At 41.0% G+C, this 17,033-nt stretch overlaps 1 protein-coding gene across 2 annotated transcripts in view; it reads right to left on the bottom strand.

Moving 5' to 3' along the window:
• Ca8 (carbonic anhydrase 8) overlaps positions 1–17,033 on the bottom strand; it is a 90,170-nt gene that overhangs the window by 38,496 nt on the left and 34,641 nt on the right. For both annotated transcript variants that reach the window (XM_076835881.1, XM_076835882.1), the window contains exon 4: positions 2,628–2,723. In XM_076835881.1, the coding sequence (XP_076691996.1) occupies positions 2,628–2,723 (96 nt within the window). The remainder of the gene's footprint in view (positions 1–2,627; positions 2,724–17,033) is intronic.

Below are 17,033 nucleotides of genomic sequence, written 5' to 3'. Positions count from 1 at the left end.
CCGCTCGTCACTTACTGATGCATGGGGTCACTCTCTCCTAGGCATCACCTCCTCCTGTCATCCTGGAGGGCTCTCTCCTCCTTGGCCTAAGTCTCTTCACCCCATGAGTCCGTGGCCTTCAGCGACACTTCACCTCAGCAAACCAATTCCAAGACTGCACCCTGCAATGGCTCTCATTCTGAAAACTTCAAGTCCACTGTCTGATGGAACTTCCCCATCCATTGAGCTCTCGTCTCTTCGTTCCCTCTCTTTCCTTTTACTGATCTTTAGGAGCCCAAGCTCTCAGGCCCCTCTTGGCTTTGTATCCCTTGCCCTCCTGGGCAGACTGAATGGCATCTCTTCCACCACTCTGGGTCCTTCAATCCCTTTCTCCCAAGTCATCTGCTCTGCAAAGGATCAACACAACAGTTTGCTAGGAAGCGCTACTCCTCTCCCTGGATACCGACCAGTCTACCAAACACTGTCCTGGACAACACTGACATTCTGCCTCAGGTGGGTTTCCCTCACTCACTGCCATGCCTATATGAACCCCCTCTGGATATTTCAAAGCCCAACCCCACACTCAACGTTTCCCTTGCTCTGTAAATAATTTTGCTTTGCATGTTTCAGAAATAATGAAAGTCATCAGGCAAGAGCCCCCTAATTTGCTGCCTATCCGCACCTACACACTGGCCCCTGTTGTGCCATCCTTTTTCCTAGCCCTCTATTTCAGAGAAGGGGTAGATCGGTCCCCTCCTGTCCAAGTTAGGCCAGCTATATCAGCTCTCCACCCCAGGACCTCCCATCTCCCCTAGGACCTCCCATCTCCTCCAGGACTTTTCTGCTACAGCCATCCCTTCTCTTACCAATATATTTTTTAACTCTATATCTGCACTAGTTCTTCTTCCTCAAAATAAAAACAAAGAACTGCAATATCAAAATCACCAATATTAAAATGACCCTGTCCACCTTTTGCTGGTCACTCTCACTGCTGCCAACACCCTCCCTCCAGTCCTCTGCTGCTCTGGCTCCAGTGCCAGCCCAGCCCCTGTGGTAGAATCTGGCTCCACCCCTCTGCTTGGTCTGAAACTGGATGTGTCCTTCCTATAATGTGAAAGTTTGTTCTCACAGATTCTGTAACATTGCTCTCTCCTGGGAAAAGTGTTTTCACATAGATAACCTGAACCTTTCCTCCTAGGAAGCCTATGGAGAGCAAGACCCAGCATGCAAGGCCTCCAGGATGGTGACATAGCCCTTCTGTATATGACTGTTGTTTATCTGCATTCACTTTGTGTTTTATTCTGATTCTTTAATAATAAGATATTGCCTTCTACTGCCTCGACATCTCCAATATGTTCCTGTACTAACTTTTTAGGTTACCAAAGTGACCTTTTAAAATTATGTCTTCAAAGACTAAAGATTATCAAAATGTATTAGTACAAATATTTTTCATTGGTATTTTGTAATTCTACTCTATTTATATAACATAGAAATAAAACAGAATGAATATAGGGCTATGCCTGTGGGAAAAGTGATGAAGTAAGCAGTAAAAAATATTACTCTTAAAAGGGAAAGGTTTGCTTTTAAGTACTATGGCACGGGTCATGCTTTCAAGACTGGTTTTAAAATATTAAGAGGCTAAAGCTGGATGACTACTTTCAAACATCAGTAAAGAAAAACTGTAGATGTATAATAAAAAATTGTTGTAATTAATAACATTCTTGGTAAATATGCTACAAGAAAGCATATTTGAAAGGACTCAAGGCTCAACTCTTTTTGGAAAATTAAGTAACTAAAAACCATAGCATTAATATTACTGCTGTAATCCAGTTTATATAAGAGGCAACCTGCAACCATACACAGTTGGAACTCTGAGTTCTGGTGCTGATTGGCAGAATACATTGTTGTATGACTAAATACAAGGCTCTCTGAGCCTTGATGTCTCTTAAGATCGGTGGTCAAGGGATGTCTAAAATTTCCATGATCCCTTTTACCTCTGAATCTTTTATCATAGATGATAAGAGAAAATTAAAAAGATTCACCTCGGTAAAAACTGGATTAAAATTTTATTGGTGTGAACATATGGTCCATTTTTGTATGTTTGGCTAAATTTATACACAATCTTTGCCCACCACACAGCTCAAATCTAAAATTTATGTTAGCTAAATCTTCCATCGTTTGCAGTCTTATTTTATCAGTGTTTTCTATAAAGAATTTCAAATCATCTTCAAGTGAAAATTATTAATAATGAAGAGCTAAAGTAATCCACTACATGATTATATTATTGATTTTTCTTAGATTTTGCAGTAAGCTAGAGTCTAAAAACATTTTCTGAAATGCTTTTTCATAAATAAAATGAATTCTGCCTTCAGGAGACATTTTCAAAATCATTTCTCCAAAGATGCTGAATGCCCACCCTGTAGAAAATTTCTAATAAATAAATGAACTCTTTTCTATCAAGGAATATGGCTGAACGCTCATGAACTCCAAAGATCAAGTTTTCTATTTTTACATTATTGGTGTTCTCTGTAAAGGTGTTTAATTTCACCTCAAAGTAATAAAACTGGGAGAGAATGGAAAACCATCTTGCAAAATGACTTAGAAAGCAGCAGCTGTGAACAGCACAATAACCACTGCAGACCATTTACCTGAACGAACAAGGCGATGATGGCGATTCCGTGCGGCTTCCCCACAGCCTCATCGATGCTGCCAAACAGAGTGGAGTTCCAGTGGATCAGATGGAGCTGGAGGCAACAATGCACAGGTCACTTCTAACGTCCTTCTCTTCAGAAAAACAAAACCACATCACCGACTGCACTACATCTACAAGGTCTCCTATGCAACAGGGGGTCACCAATGCACACAGGCTAGTGCCTCCACAGGAGGTCTCTGGAGGAATCCCCTCCTTTGCCTCTCTGAACAGAAGCAACAGGTCACCGCCTCTTGAGTTCTCAGTTTTAGTCCTGACTTAGGAGAAGCTCAGTGAGGGAGACTCACCGATTTCACAGAGAGTTAGTGTCTTTCCTTAAATGACATTCCCTCTGGAGCTCAAAGAAACAAAACTCCAGGTCTGGACACAAACACTACTCACTCAAAGGACTGGTACTCACATAATCAAACACTGTATCACCAACCCACAGTATTTCCATCAGGAAATGTGCAAAGCCACTCTCGAGTTCTAGTAAATTATTTCAACTATCCTGAGATAACATATGATAGAAAAAAAAATTTAAGTACTGTCCTTTGTTCAAGTATTCCATAGTAAAATAATACCGATGTAAATCTCCAAAAGAAGTTCATTTCCTACAGTTGGGATAAAATTTTATCTATGAAGAAAGGATAATCAATGCTCAGGGTCTCTTCCTCCTATCCTCATACAGCTTTGTAGCTTTCACGCTGATCTAGAATATGCACTTGTTCCTACAGCAGTGATAAACAAACACTTGCAAGAAGCCAAGTCTAGTTCCCACACTAAAAAAATCAAGTGGCCCCAGAGATTCTTGGTATGACAGCAGCTCGCTAAAACCTTGTGCCTAGAATACCATCTTCACTAGTACACCTTTTCATCAAGCTAATTCCTTACCACCTTAAAACTTTGTACCACATTTAAAAACTAGTTCTTAATTTAAAAAGACATAGATAAAACTCAATATTTATGTATTTAGAATCTAATTTTTTTTTAATTATCACACAGACTGTCAAAACTTTGATTTGTTTTCACTGCTAAATTTGTCCAAATAGAATCTGAGATTATAAAACTGACCACTAGAGGGAGATAATAAAGTCCGGCAATCCTGGAAAAGAACACACCAAGACCAGGCTGCCTGGAAAGCTCACAGGGTCTGGAAGCAAACAGTAAATGCTAACTGTCAAGGCACCGCCTTCAAGATAACAATGTCCTATGACTTCTCAATTAATAATAAAAGACTAACTTTATTATTTCCTTCTCTGGCAGCAACAATAGCACAGAAGTCCTTGTGATACAGATAAGAACTGACTGCTTTCATTAAATCAACAAAGAAGGTCTAGGCCCAAGGTTGAGTTGTTGTGTTTTTTGTTTTTCCCAACAGATGACAAAACTCAAACTGACATTTTTCTTCCTTCTCATAGCAATATCATGGGTTATTTTTTTTCCTTTTCTGAAACAACACATTAACAAACCAAAATAAATAAATAAATAAATAAATAAATAAATAGAGCAAGCTTGTTTTTCCCCCCACCACTCCTCAAATCTCAAAACCTTGGATTATCCAAATCTACTTCTGTTCTCCTGTTGCCCCTTCCTTGTTCCTATAATCTTATCCCATTTTGCCTTTTGTTTAGTATTGGTTCTGTTCCATAAAGTAAAGCCACTGAGGTAGGAAAATCACAAGGGCATACAAAGAACTCTGAGCACATGTCTAAGTCTGTCCCTGACAAGAGATGACGCTTCAAAAGTAGAAAGGTCAGGGTGCTCAAAGCTTTGATTCTGTCATCATTCGATTTTGGAAAACACTAAAGCAATATACGATTGCAGTGAGTATCATTACTTATGCTGCTTAGTATTAGTCAAGCTTCCCCATAATAACCTCCTTCCTTTCAAAGTTTCTTTTTGGAGAATGGGGGATGGATTGGAGGTCAGAATATAAGCTAGGCAGCTGCCAGAGAGTATCAGTTGAAAAACTAAGACAGGGATATGGGATGATAAATGTTACGTGTCAACGTGGCTAGGCTATAGAATACCAGTCTAGATGTTGCTGCGAAGTTCGTTTTTAGATATGATTAGCATGTAAGTCAACAGACTGAGTAAAGTTGACTGTAATCCATTTTATGGGTAAACCTCATCCAATCAGTTGAAGGCCTTAGCAGCAAAGACTGAGGTCCCTCAGAGAAGAGAGAATTCTGTCTCCAGAATACAAGATCAAAATTCCCCCAGACTTTCCAGCCTTCAAACTGCAACAACAACTTTTGCATGGATTTCCAGCCTCAGCCATAAAATCAAACGGACCAGCTCCTTAATTTAAATCCCAATCTTTTTTATTCCTCCCCCAACCTTCCTGTTTCCCTGAAGCACCCTGACTAATACAGTTTGTGTAAATAAAAATGTATGAAGACCCATGTGAAGTAGGATAAAAGAAAATAAATATAGGTAGAAAGAAGGAAAAAGGAAGGAGGAGGAGACTATAACTTTAATCTGAAAGCCTTGTGCTGAAGTTCTTCATATCTTCACTGTCAAACCTAGTTTTTCCCCAGACCGTCACTTCCAAATTGCTGGGAAATCTACAAATCTTCACTCACAATCTTAAAGTTACTAGAAATTGACCCACTTACAAAACCTTGGATTATCCAAATCTACTTCTGTTCTCCTGTAGCCCCTTCCTTGTTCCTATAATCTTATCCCATTTTGCCTTTTGTTAGTATTTGTTCTGTTCCATAAAGTAGAGCCACTGAGATAGGAAAATCACAAGGGCATACAAAGAACTCTGAGCACATGTCTAAGTCTGTCCCTGACAAGAGACCGGCCGTCCCCCACCTCCCGCCACCAATATTGTCACTTTCCTGTGCACTGTAATAAGCCCATGAATACATGTGTTTTTAGGATAGACTGAACGAACAGAAACCCAGGGTTCTTACCCAATGTTATCTATTGATCAGATAATGGAGACGATGTCAACTTAAGGATCCTGAGAATTGCCAGGTCACTATAAACCATCTATGATCACCAGACTAATGTCATTCTTATCTCAGGATGGCAGGTCTTTGATGCAGCTCATCCTGGATACTTCCCATGCACACCCCTCCCCAAGCTTCCTTTCTAAGAAGAGCCCAAGACACCACAGCACTGCTCTCTTGAGATGGCCCATGTTCTCCTGTGGATGCATCCTCCTTTCTTTCATAATAAATCTGTTTGTGCCTCCACCTGAAATTATCTTCTATAATCTATGTCAAGGGCCTGGCCATCCTGAGCAGAGGTCCCCCTCTTTGGGGCCGCTTCAGACCCTGCATTTGGTGGCAAATGCAGGTCCAACCCAGAAGAAGGCTAATAATAAAGGAAGAGAGGCAAAGGCCCCTAACAATTAAAGTGAACATTTGGTCATTATTTCCCTAAGACTAGACTGAAGAATCAGGGGACAAAAATCCCTCAAATGATCAGAAGGAACATGTCAGACCTTCTACTTTATTTCTATGAGATGCCTTTTATTTCAATTTTCCTTTGCTTCACAAAACACATAATATGTATAAGAGTGGCCCCCCACCTCCCACCACCAATATTGTTACTTTCCTCAGTTAGATACCTGCAGTCAAAATATTCAATGAATAAGTCAAAGGAAAAAAAATTCATGAGTTTTAAATAAATAGTATATTATTATAGTTGTTCTTTTATTAGCTTTTATTAATCTCTAACTCTGCCTAATTCATAAATTAAACTTTATCACAGGTATGCATGTATAGAAAAAAAAACATAATATAGACAGGGTTTGGTACTATCTGTAGCTTCAGACATTTACCGAAAGTCATGAAAAATATCCCCTTTTGAAATAGGGGATTGCTCTATACATATTAATGCAGGGACATATTATTTTGAAATATAGTCATAGTAAGGCTATCTGCTCCAAAGTTTATTCCAATGGAAATGGTTAAACAAGAACACATGGACACAAATACATGGGAACGGAAAAGCATACGATACCAAGGATATGGTTCAGAAAACAATGAAGCAAAGTCCAAGGGAGGGAAGCAGTCTTCCCAACCGTCTCCAAGCAGTTGGCTATTACCAGCCAAGGGGCCTCAGAGGACCAGCTTCAAAGCCCAACCGTGCAGACTGGCTCTGGGGCGTGGCTGAGCTAGGGCACAGCTGAGTGCAGAGGCGGCCACACTGCACACCTCCACAGATCCACTGGTGATTCTCAGAGGCACTGCGTGCTCACAGAAGACCTCCAAGCTAGGAGTCACGGGTCCCTGATTCTCATTTCACTTCCACAACTCTTTAGCTCTGTGAACTTCAGAGTCACTACCTCCTTTGAACATCCATCTCTGTAGCACAAGGAGAGCAGCATCTCATAAGCTCAGACTGTTCACGCCCTGCTTGTTTTCCTCCAGTACTCTCTTTATCCCTATATTCCTATGACATTTTGCTCACAATAGCATTAGCTGTCTGTAGCCAGCCAAGAAATGCAAGCAGGGGGATGCAACGTGAGGAGGAAAAGGGGCTAGCCAAGCATGCCCACGCTGCTTGCTGTTGCTAAGGAGTCCAAGGATTGGATGGTGTTATCACCGTCTCTACCTGGACACAGCCCACTGTGCAGGACTACCTAACTGCTTTAGGGGCCACAGAACCAAAGATACCCCCAGACAGGACTCTGCTTCACCACGGCCAGCAGGAGCCTGTGAACACTGAGTATAGCAGGTACCGAAGGGCTGCTGACTCCTGCAATAGCAGTGGTTGAGAAATGGGGAGTGAGATTTCTACAACTGAACCATCAGCAGGGCCCATACTCCCCAGTGACTTTCTCTCAAAAGGCAGACATTTTGGCTTCCTTCCAAAATGGGCCTGTCAAAGAAAAAGGGGTTTTCTCTAAATCAGCCACATTTTTCCTCACTCCTTACCACCTCTCTCTCCACCCTCCTCATCTAACCCCAGCTTCACCATGAGGAACGTGTTACAAAGAAGCAATGGTGTTGCTAACATTGGGATAACCAGTCACAGTGCCTTTCTATTAAAAATCAGACCAGACAGGCATGATGTACACTCCTGTAATCCCAGGACTTGGAAGACTGAGGCAGGAGGATCACAAGTTCCAGACTCAGAAACTTAGTAAGATGTGTCTCAAAATAAAAAAGGCTGGGAATATAGTTCAGTGGTAGAGCACTTGCTTAGCATGTAAGCCCCTGGGTTCAATCCATAGTACTGCTACTACAACAACAACAACAACAACAACAATAATAATAATAATACCACCATAGAATAACTACTGCAAAGTGCCTCTAACAACAACAACAATAATAATAATAATACCACCATAGAATAACTACTGCAAAGTGCCTCTTGACAGTTTCCAAGAAAATCTTTGGCTGAGCTTTTGCTATAAGGCTCACAAATTCAAATTTCCTGCCATTGATTATGTGGCTTTACCATTAGTACCTGGGAAACGTTAATCTTAATATACTTAACTCACAGCAATAGATAAATTTGTCCAAAGTTATGAAACTGTGACAAGCCATAGCCTTATAATCATTTATTTGTCACTGAGAAAAATAAGTTTGAAGATTTTGTGGCAGCTTAACAGAAAGCTATCTTCAAGATAAATGAGGTTTATTATTAACATAAATAACATGACAGCATTAAAGTACAAAAGAATGAATCATGAGGAATGAAAAAAGTAGTAAAAACTGAAAAGGCAATTATGACTCACGAATTTCTTTCCCTAGCACTATGCAGTCATACAAGTTTGGTGAAATCTCCTATCTGCAAATGCTTAATGACATTTCCTTTCAGATGTCTTCTTGTCACCTCAAGCTAAATATTTCTAGAACTGACATCAATTCCCTTCAAAGGTGCCCTCTCCCTGACTCTTAGAAGACCTCCCAGGCTTGAGACCTCGCCCACCCTTTACCTCCCACTCAACAAGGCCTTCCCAGGCCCTCTGGTCATTTGCATTATAAAGCTCAACTAATCTCTCTTGAAACCAGCTTCCACCACATTTCCTCTGTTCAAAAATCTCTACTTCCCTTTATTTCCTACCATAACAGGCTTGACTGTCTCTAACCCCATCCTTCCCTTCCTAAATTGGTCCCAAATGCTCACCACAACTTCCCCCATTCGGTTGGGAATACCATTCCCCACCCTGTCCTAACACCTGTACAAATGCCCCTAGGCCTTCACAGGCATTACAGGGACAGAAAGGTTGCAAAGTGGACATTAGCTATGAGGGGTGGGGGATGGAGGGTGATGGGAGATACAGAATAGATATCCATGAAGGAAACAGCAGAGGAAAAATGGGATAACTTGAATTTCTACCAAAATCACATTAAAGTAAGGAGAGTTCACTTTTAGATAAGAGTTTAAACCTGCAGCCCCCACTGTTATGGTTTAGATGTGTTGTACCCCAAAAATCTCATATGTGAGACAAAGGAAGAAGGTTTGGAGGAGAAATGATTGAGTGAATTAATACCTGATAGGATTAACTGGGTGGTAACTAGAGGCAGGTGGGGTGTGGCTAGAGGAAGTGGTTCAGTGGGGGCATTGTTATGAGGTTTTTGCATCTGAAGAGTGGAGTCAGTATCTGTCTGTCTGTCTGTCTCTCTCTCTCTCTCCCCCTTCTGATCATCATATGAGCTGGCTTCCTCCCCCACACTCTTCCTACCATGATATTCTGCCTCACCTCAAACTCTGGGGAATGGAGCCTTCTGTCTATGGATTGAGACCTCTGAAACCGTGAGCCCCCAAATAAACTTTTCCTCCTCTGCAGTTGTTCTGACCAGGTCCTTTAGTCACAGCAGCAAAAAGGCTGACTAAAACACCCACTCAGGAGAGAGACAGAACTAGAGCTGCTTGAGAAGGAGAGGCTAAAGGTGCAGGTTGCAGATGTCCCTAGAGAGATGTAGCTTATAGCATCAGTCCACCTGTGGGCCACTTTGTGAGATGTGCCATGAGCCATGAACGTCTGAACATGGAACATGATGAGATGAAGGAAAGGGAAATAACAAATGCACAGGAGGAAACTCAAAATCAGAGTGCTAACGGGACAACCGCGAAGAGACTCTCTAGAATAAAGCTACAATAGCTGCAAAGCAGCAGAGGAACACAAGGACAGAAAAAGACTTTGCAAGTATTATTTTTAAGACTACTGAGAAAACAGTTTCAAATCAATGGAAAGCACAGAGGCAGAACGCAAGGGCATCAGGATAAAAGTAAGGCAAGGCCACTCATCCTAGAAGGTGGGCCAGATTATCAGAAACCAGAAATCAGAAGGCAGTTGAAGTGAGCGCTAATTGACTTTTTCAAAATTAAGAAAAATCAAAATGCCTAAGCTTAAGCCAAGTGCACTTTTGACTTTTACTATTGTTTTCATCTATTCTTTAAATGGACCAAAGTTAAACCCTGAATCACGTGCTGCTGTAAATTTAGAAAAATCATAAGCATTCAAGGCAACCTATGAACTCTGAAATAATTAAACCGGAAATGCCACTTTTACTCACAATCTGCAGTCATTAAAAATTTTCCTCTGAGCTAGGCCACTATGCAGAAAAGATTCGAAGAGGAAAAGGAGCCATCAAAGCTAGGTTATGATTTCTGTGTCCTGATTTGCCTGTCTTCCTCAGAGCCAAAGAAATTCAACTATGGAGAATGGTAGCTGGTGTCCCAACAGATCATGAGTTTCAGAAGCCAAGTCATCTCACTCACCCTTGCTCTACCACATCCAAAACATGCAATCTCAATGCACTCGGGAAGATCTGTACAATTAGTTTGAGGAGGGGTGGGGGGATCAAACCCAGGGCTGCACACCTGCTAGGCACGGAGAGCTATAGAACCTTTTTTTACAAAGAAAAAAAAATATTGCATCTCATCCCTCTGATACTGGAGAGAGAAAGAAAGAAGATATTAAGCATTGAAATAAAAAAAGAAAAGGAAATTGGAAGTGAAATGTTTGAATAACAAATTGGAGCATTAAATAACTGGAAAACAGTTAACAAAGAAAGTGACATTTCTCTCCAATTCACTCTTAATTATGTGAAGCAGCCCATTCATCTGGAGATAAATCGAGATTTAGTGCATATTATCTTCAGGTGCTGCTGCACTTTAAGATATCATTGTCAATATATTATGCAGCTATTATTCAGAGAAGGACATTCAAGGTGTAGACAGATAGAACAGTGACAAAGTGCTCTAAAGCATGGAATGGAAAATGAATTATTTGAAATTCTATCTCTAGCTGTCACCTACTTGTTATGTTTGCCTAAACTTAATTATGTATCGTCTTACCTAGGCAAAAGAGAAATGGGAGAATGTGTTAGAGTGTTTCAGAACAACTTCATCCATTAATATATTAGTTTAAAAAAGGGTATCTGTAGTATTCTTAGGGTGTAGACTTTTCAATTAAATAGGCACTAGTTTTAGGAAATGAAAGATTTTCTTTCAAAGCAGAATCATGTCCTCTCTGTATGCTGATTAATTTCCTTTTGTTTACTTTAATATTGTGCCTTCTGTGGGCATCATTAACTAGAAGGCTCTTCTCCCGAAAATGAACCTTCCTTTAGGAAATTCATTATGAAAGATTCAGAAAGCCTTGTTGGAGGAGTGTTATGAGTCAAATAAAGGTAATTTTCAAATATTTTATATTTAATATAAGATCAGTGTTACGGTTTGGCTATGAGGTATCCCCCTAAAGCTCCTGTATTAATGTGGGAATGTTCAAAGGTGAAATGATTCGATCGTGAGAGCTGTAACCTAATCCATTTACCCTTGGTTGAATGGACTAACTGTACCCAGCTAACTTTAGGGTCTTGGGGTTGTAGATAGTAAGCCATTTATAGGATTGGACCTGCTGGTTTTGTGTAGTGAATCAGTGAATAATGGCTGCGAGTCCTCTCTTCCCACCCCAAATGAGAATCACATTTGACAAGAGTTCTTAAATAACGGCAGCTTTCCTCTATGCATTTATTGAGCACCAACAGTATCTAGGATTTTAGAGATTATTCCTTTCAACATCAGAAATACAGAGACCTCAAATAATTTTTGAAAAAGGATCCAGGGTATGCATAAGCAAAAATAAGTATTATAGCACAGTGGAAGAAAAAGATGAGTAAAAGGGTGAGTATGCAGTAAAAATGAGGGAGGATGCTGTGGGTATTTGTACTGATTTAATGAGCACTGATACTGCGTTCTCTGCCAGGCACCGTTCTTTACAATCATGACTTCATTCAATCCTCATTAACATCTCTCTAATGGTAGCATCTATGAATATCACTCTCATGGTTTGTCTGCTCCGAAATGCATTTTGAAATCTGATTGCTACAGTGGTGGTGGTTAGGAGGTGGGGCCTATAAAAGAGGACCAGGTCTACAAGAGGGATTAATGACTTGCTCATGGATTGGGTTAACTCTTTCAGTAGTGAGCTCTCCTTCTGCTAAGATTGGGTGAGCTACTGCAAGAGCAGGTTGTTACAAAGCCAGGGCTCACCTTGTACTTTGCCTCTTCACAAATATTCACTTGGCCTTTTGACTCCTGTTATGTTGTAACCTGCCACAAAGGACTTACAAGAAGCTGAGCAGATGCCAATGCCATGTTCTTAGACTTCCCAGCATCCAGAAATGTGAGCTACTTACACTCTTTTCTTTATAAATTACTCAGTCTCAGGCATTCTGTTACAGCAACAGAAAATAACCTAAGACAGTCATTTCTTTAACAAGACAGAAGGTCATAAAGGTACAAAATATAAAATAACCTTCTCAGGGTCAAAAAGCTATGAAGTGACAAGAGTTGGGATTTGAACACCTCCTCTATGCTACTTCATCCCCAACAATGAGCATCAAGGAAAAGTGAGAAGAATGGAATTCACAGAATGAATGTTTACTCAAAGCATAGCTGAATGACAAACAAAGTTCTCTGTAGAGACAAGAAAAACTAGGAGAAGGTCTGGAGATTGTGCAACAAGAGGAAGACCAGAAATCCAGAAAGACTGTGCCAGATGCCAAGGGCATACCCAGGGTGAGCAGACACTCTGGCTACCAGTTCCTAGGAAATCTACGTGGGATCTCTTTGAGACTCAGCTACAAAAGACAGACCAGAGTATGTATCAAGTAAGACACTGCAAGGGCAAGGAATATTCTCTGGAAATACAGAGATTATATTGGGTTATACAGAATGTGTGCTGGACAGAACTTAATTGGAGTGGAGAAAGCAGGAAATGACAGTAGAAAGGTTAGTGTGTTAATCTGTTTTTCGCCACAGTGACTTAAATACCTGGCAAGAATAACTAAGGGGAGGTAAAGTTTATTTTGGCTCAAGGTTTCAGAGGTTCAGTCAGCTGACTTCATTGCTCTGGGCCAAGATGTGGCAGAATATCATGGCAGAAGGAGTGACATAGGAAAGCTGCTCAGCTCATGGCAGCCAGGAAGGAGGGGTGAGGAGGGAGAAAGAAGAAGAAGAGGGAGGAGGAGGAAGAGGAGGAGGAGGAGAAGGGGGGAGACCAAGGACAGATATAGTTCAAGAGCACACCCTCCAGCCATGCCTACCTGTACAGGTAGCACACAGTGGTTCGGGCAAATTATTAATTCATCAAATGGATTAATCCACTGACGAGGTAACAGCTATTCATTAAATCTTTTCACCTCTGAACATTGCTACATGGGGGACCATGCTTCCAATACATGAGCTCTTGGGGAATTCCAGATTCAAACCATAACGGGCAGGCAGGGTCGTATCATCCTGAGCTTGGTCCTTGAAGACAGAGGTGCACTCACTTATCTTCCTCAGGTATTTCCTCATGAGGCTGTGTCAACTAACTTACTTTCTTAAAACGTAGAGATGACTAATGATGCTTGCCACCTTCTTCAAAATCAAAACTTCAAATGCCTCCAGGAAGCGGTGATGGGGAGAGCTTTAAAAACCTGCAAGGATGGAGCCCTTCCCTCAGGTGTGGATTTCCAACAATCATAAAACCCAGTGCCAGCTGAAGCCATCCTAAAATCTAGCACCCCAAACCTACCACCAGGTAGGCTCATGCTCATCACTAATACTCTAATACCAAGGCCATTTAAAGCTCAGAGAAAACTAAGCCACCAGAATGATCCATCTCTGCTTCCCACCAGAACCTCCTGCCATCCTTTCCTCCCAACACCAGCCTCTGCTCTCTGCTCCATTCTGTTGCTGCCCACTTAAGGGTCTTTGGTCCATCAGTTCTTCTCTCTTCTGAGTCTTCGGCCTGATGTCGCTCTCTCTGAAAGTGTCTTCTGATCACCATTTAAACGTGAATAGATGTTTCTTACCCAAAATACACACACACACACACACACACACACACACACACTGCCTTGACCTCATATACTCTCCTACTAACTTCTCTGCACAGCAGACATCAAGAACTTCTTGTATTCCCCATCACCACCTCCTCCATGTCCATTTCCTCCTGGAAATTGGACAGACTGGATCCACTGTAATTGCTCTCTCATCGCCACTCACCATGTTCACCAGGGTCATCTGCCTGCAAAGTCACAGTGCCAGCCCAGCATACTTGCCTCCTCTGTAGTATCTACACTCCCGGTGTCCATCTCACACCTCTGGGCTCCAGGGTGTCCACTCCCTGGTTTCCCTCTCCTGTCTTAGACTCCTCCATGGCTCTCTTCCCCCACCCCCTCAACTGTGCTTCTGTCAGAGTTCCATCTTCTACCTCTTCTCTCCCCTTCTCACTGAGCATATTCTTATTACTTTGCATGTCTTCAATTGTCACCAAGATGCCCATGATTCCAAAATCAACACCTTTTACCAAAATCCCTGCTTCAGTCTAACTCCCTTAATTAAACTGCTTAATAAAATATCTCCAAAGGGTCAGGCATGGTAGTGCATATCTATAATCCCAGCAACTGGGGAGGCTGAGACAGGAGGATCGCAGGTTCAAAGCCAGCCTCAGCAAAAGCGAGGACCAAAGCAACTCGGTGAGACCCTGTCTCTAAATAAAATACAAAATAGGGCTGGGGATGTGGCTCAGTGGTTGAGTGCCCCTGAGTTCAATCCCTGATACTCCACCCAAATATATCTAGATAGATAGATACATACATACATACATATAGATATATATATCTCCAGAGGGATATTTTATAGTTGGCATTCCACAGCTGAATTCCCTCCATTACCCCTCTCAGCCTGTCTCCTTTGCTTCCCAGTTTCAGTGATGGAACCCAAATCAGAAATCTCTTTCATCATCTTCCCTTACAATCAATCAAGAGCTGTGTCTACCTCCATAAAATCTCCCAAATTCACCCACTTGGCTTAGTCCCAATCCTCTAGCTTAGATATCCATAATCTATCACTAGACTTGCTGCCTAACTCTCTTAGCTAGTCTCCTTCCTCCAAATCATTTCTTAAGTGCATTCTCTACCTTGCAGTTACACAGTGCAAATCTGCTCCTCAGAATCCTGCCTGCATGGTACAGTCTAATCCCTCAACATGCTATACACCAAACAATGTCTCTATGTGGTCTTTAGGGGGGTCAAATATGGTTTATTTTATACTGTTTCAGGTATGTGGGTCATAATTACAGTAATAAGCTCTTTTTTTAGTAATAAGAATGCATATAAAGCAATTTTAATTGGATTTTAAAATCCAACAATACTTGATTTCTTTATGAAATATCATTGTTGGTTTTCTCACTCCAAAAAAGTAAGGTTTAGACCTCATGCAATTCCTAATAACCTGATTTTCAGGTATTTTTAAAATACTGAAACAGTATTTTTAAAACCAAATTGCAATAGTCAAAATATTACAACTTACAAAAAAGTGCACTTATCTTAAAAATGTTGAAAAAAAAGAAAACATTTCATTTTAATTTAGTTCTCACTGTACCTGGAAAGGTATTTGTCCATTAACATAGCATACTCAGGGGCTTTCACTTTTTGAATTGAAATTATCTAAAGCAAAGCTCAGAACCATTTTATCAGAAATATGAGAAGAGTGTAGAGGAAAGAGAATAATAGTTGGTCCAGGTCTCAGCCATTACCTAAGTAACCTTAGGCAACTTATTTAATGCCTCTTGACCTGATTATCCAGCTGAAAAACAGACATTAAAATATCTTACCAAGAAGAGATTAAATAAGATGTGGCATGTGCCTGGCACATAAGCATTAATGCTGTTCCCACAGTTCCCTGGGGAATTCATCTTGCACTAACCCCATGGCCATGAGAGAATACAAGGAATATGAAACTTTCCAATAATATAAACCCTTGTATCTTCAAAAATATTGTAATAAGAGTGAACTCTGACCGGGTGAACAAGTAAAAGTGTATAAAGCAACATGTGTAGAATTTTACAAAAAAAAAAAAAAAAATCCCCTGGAATAGAGATTTTTTTCTTTCTCTCCCTACAACTACATGAAACTGAGGGGGGCTACCCTGATCTGAAAGACAAAAAGCTCTGTAAAAATATATACCTATGCATTTCCCACAAAGTACTTCCTTATTTATGTAAGTTTGGTAACTACTTTAAAATCACAACAAACTAATCCAACTTACTTGTTGCTCAAGAGTTGCACAAAGAATCATTCTTCAGTAAACTCACCATAAACCACTCTTATGGGTACTCCCAGTGTTAATTAAAGGGGACTGTGCTTCCCTGAGATTTGCTAAGACACTCCTGCTCCTACAGTGCTTTAGGCAACCCAAAACTAATCGAGTTATTTTAATGGACATTCTAAGAAACTGTACTTTAACATACTACTGACCTAAAACACAGTCCAGTTCCTGTTAAATGTGATGACTAGCCAAAGCAGCACTTTCCTTGATTGAGCAGGAACCTGTACCCAAACAGCTCGGGTAAAATCGAGGTCAACTAGGAACAGGAAAGGCATCAATGGGCGTGAACCAGAAAAGGCACAATTCAGATAGGAAATTTTACCTACGTTTTTGTGGTGGTACCTTTCAATTTTATACAGTTCATACTGATGTGGAGGGCTGGACAGGAACACTTCTAAAACAAGATGACTGCATCTTGTACATAATCCAAAATGAATCGTCATCATCATCAACACAAGTGCTTTGAATGTTCAGAGGGCAGATATGGGAACAGGGGTCAGGAAGCGTTCTGCACGCACACCCGATCCTGCCTGCCCCAGGCCTGCTTCCTCCAGTTGGGCTGGGTCGGCACTGCACTTCTCCATTTCCCTGGTCTTTGCAGTCCTGGCTGACTACCTAGTACATATGCTGCCCTAGTGGATCCCTTTATTATCTTAGCCATCCAAACCATTCTCATAAACCCTACATAAATTTAAATAACAAAATTACGGTTGTGCACCCCAGAATGACATTTTCATCAACAATGGACAGCATGTGTGACTGCAGCGCTGAAAGTTCCTATTGTTTA

Source organism: Callospermophilus lateralis, chromosome 16, assembly GCF_048772815.1.
Source record: "Callospermophilus lateralis isolate mCalLat2 chromosome 16, mCalLat2.hap1, whole genome shotgun sequence".
NCBI lineage: Eukaryota > Metazoa > Chordata > Mammalia > Rodentia > Sciuridae > Callospermophilus > Callospermophilus lateralis.
The sequence above is the reverse complement of the archived record's forward strand: the minus strand, read 5'-3'. Positions and strand labels throughout refer to the sequence as shown.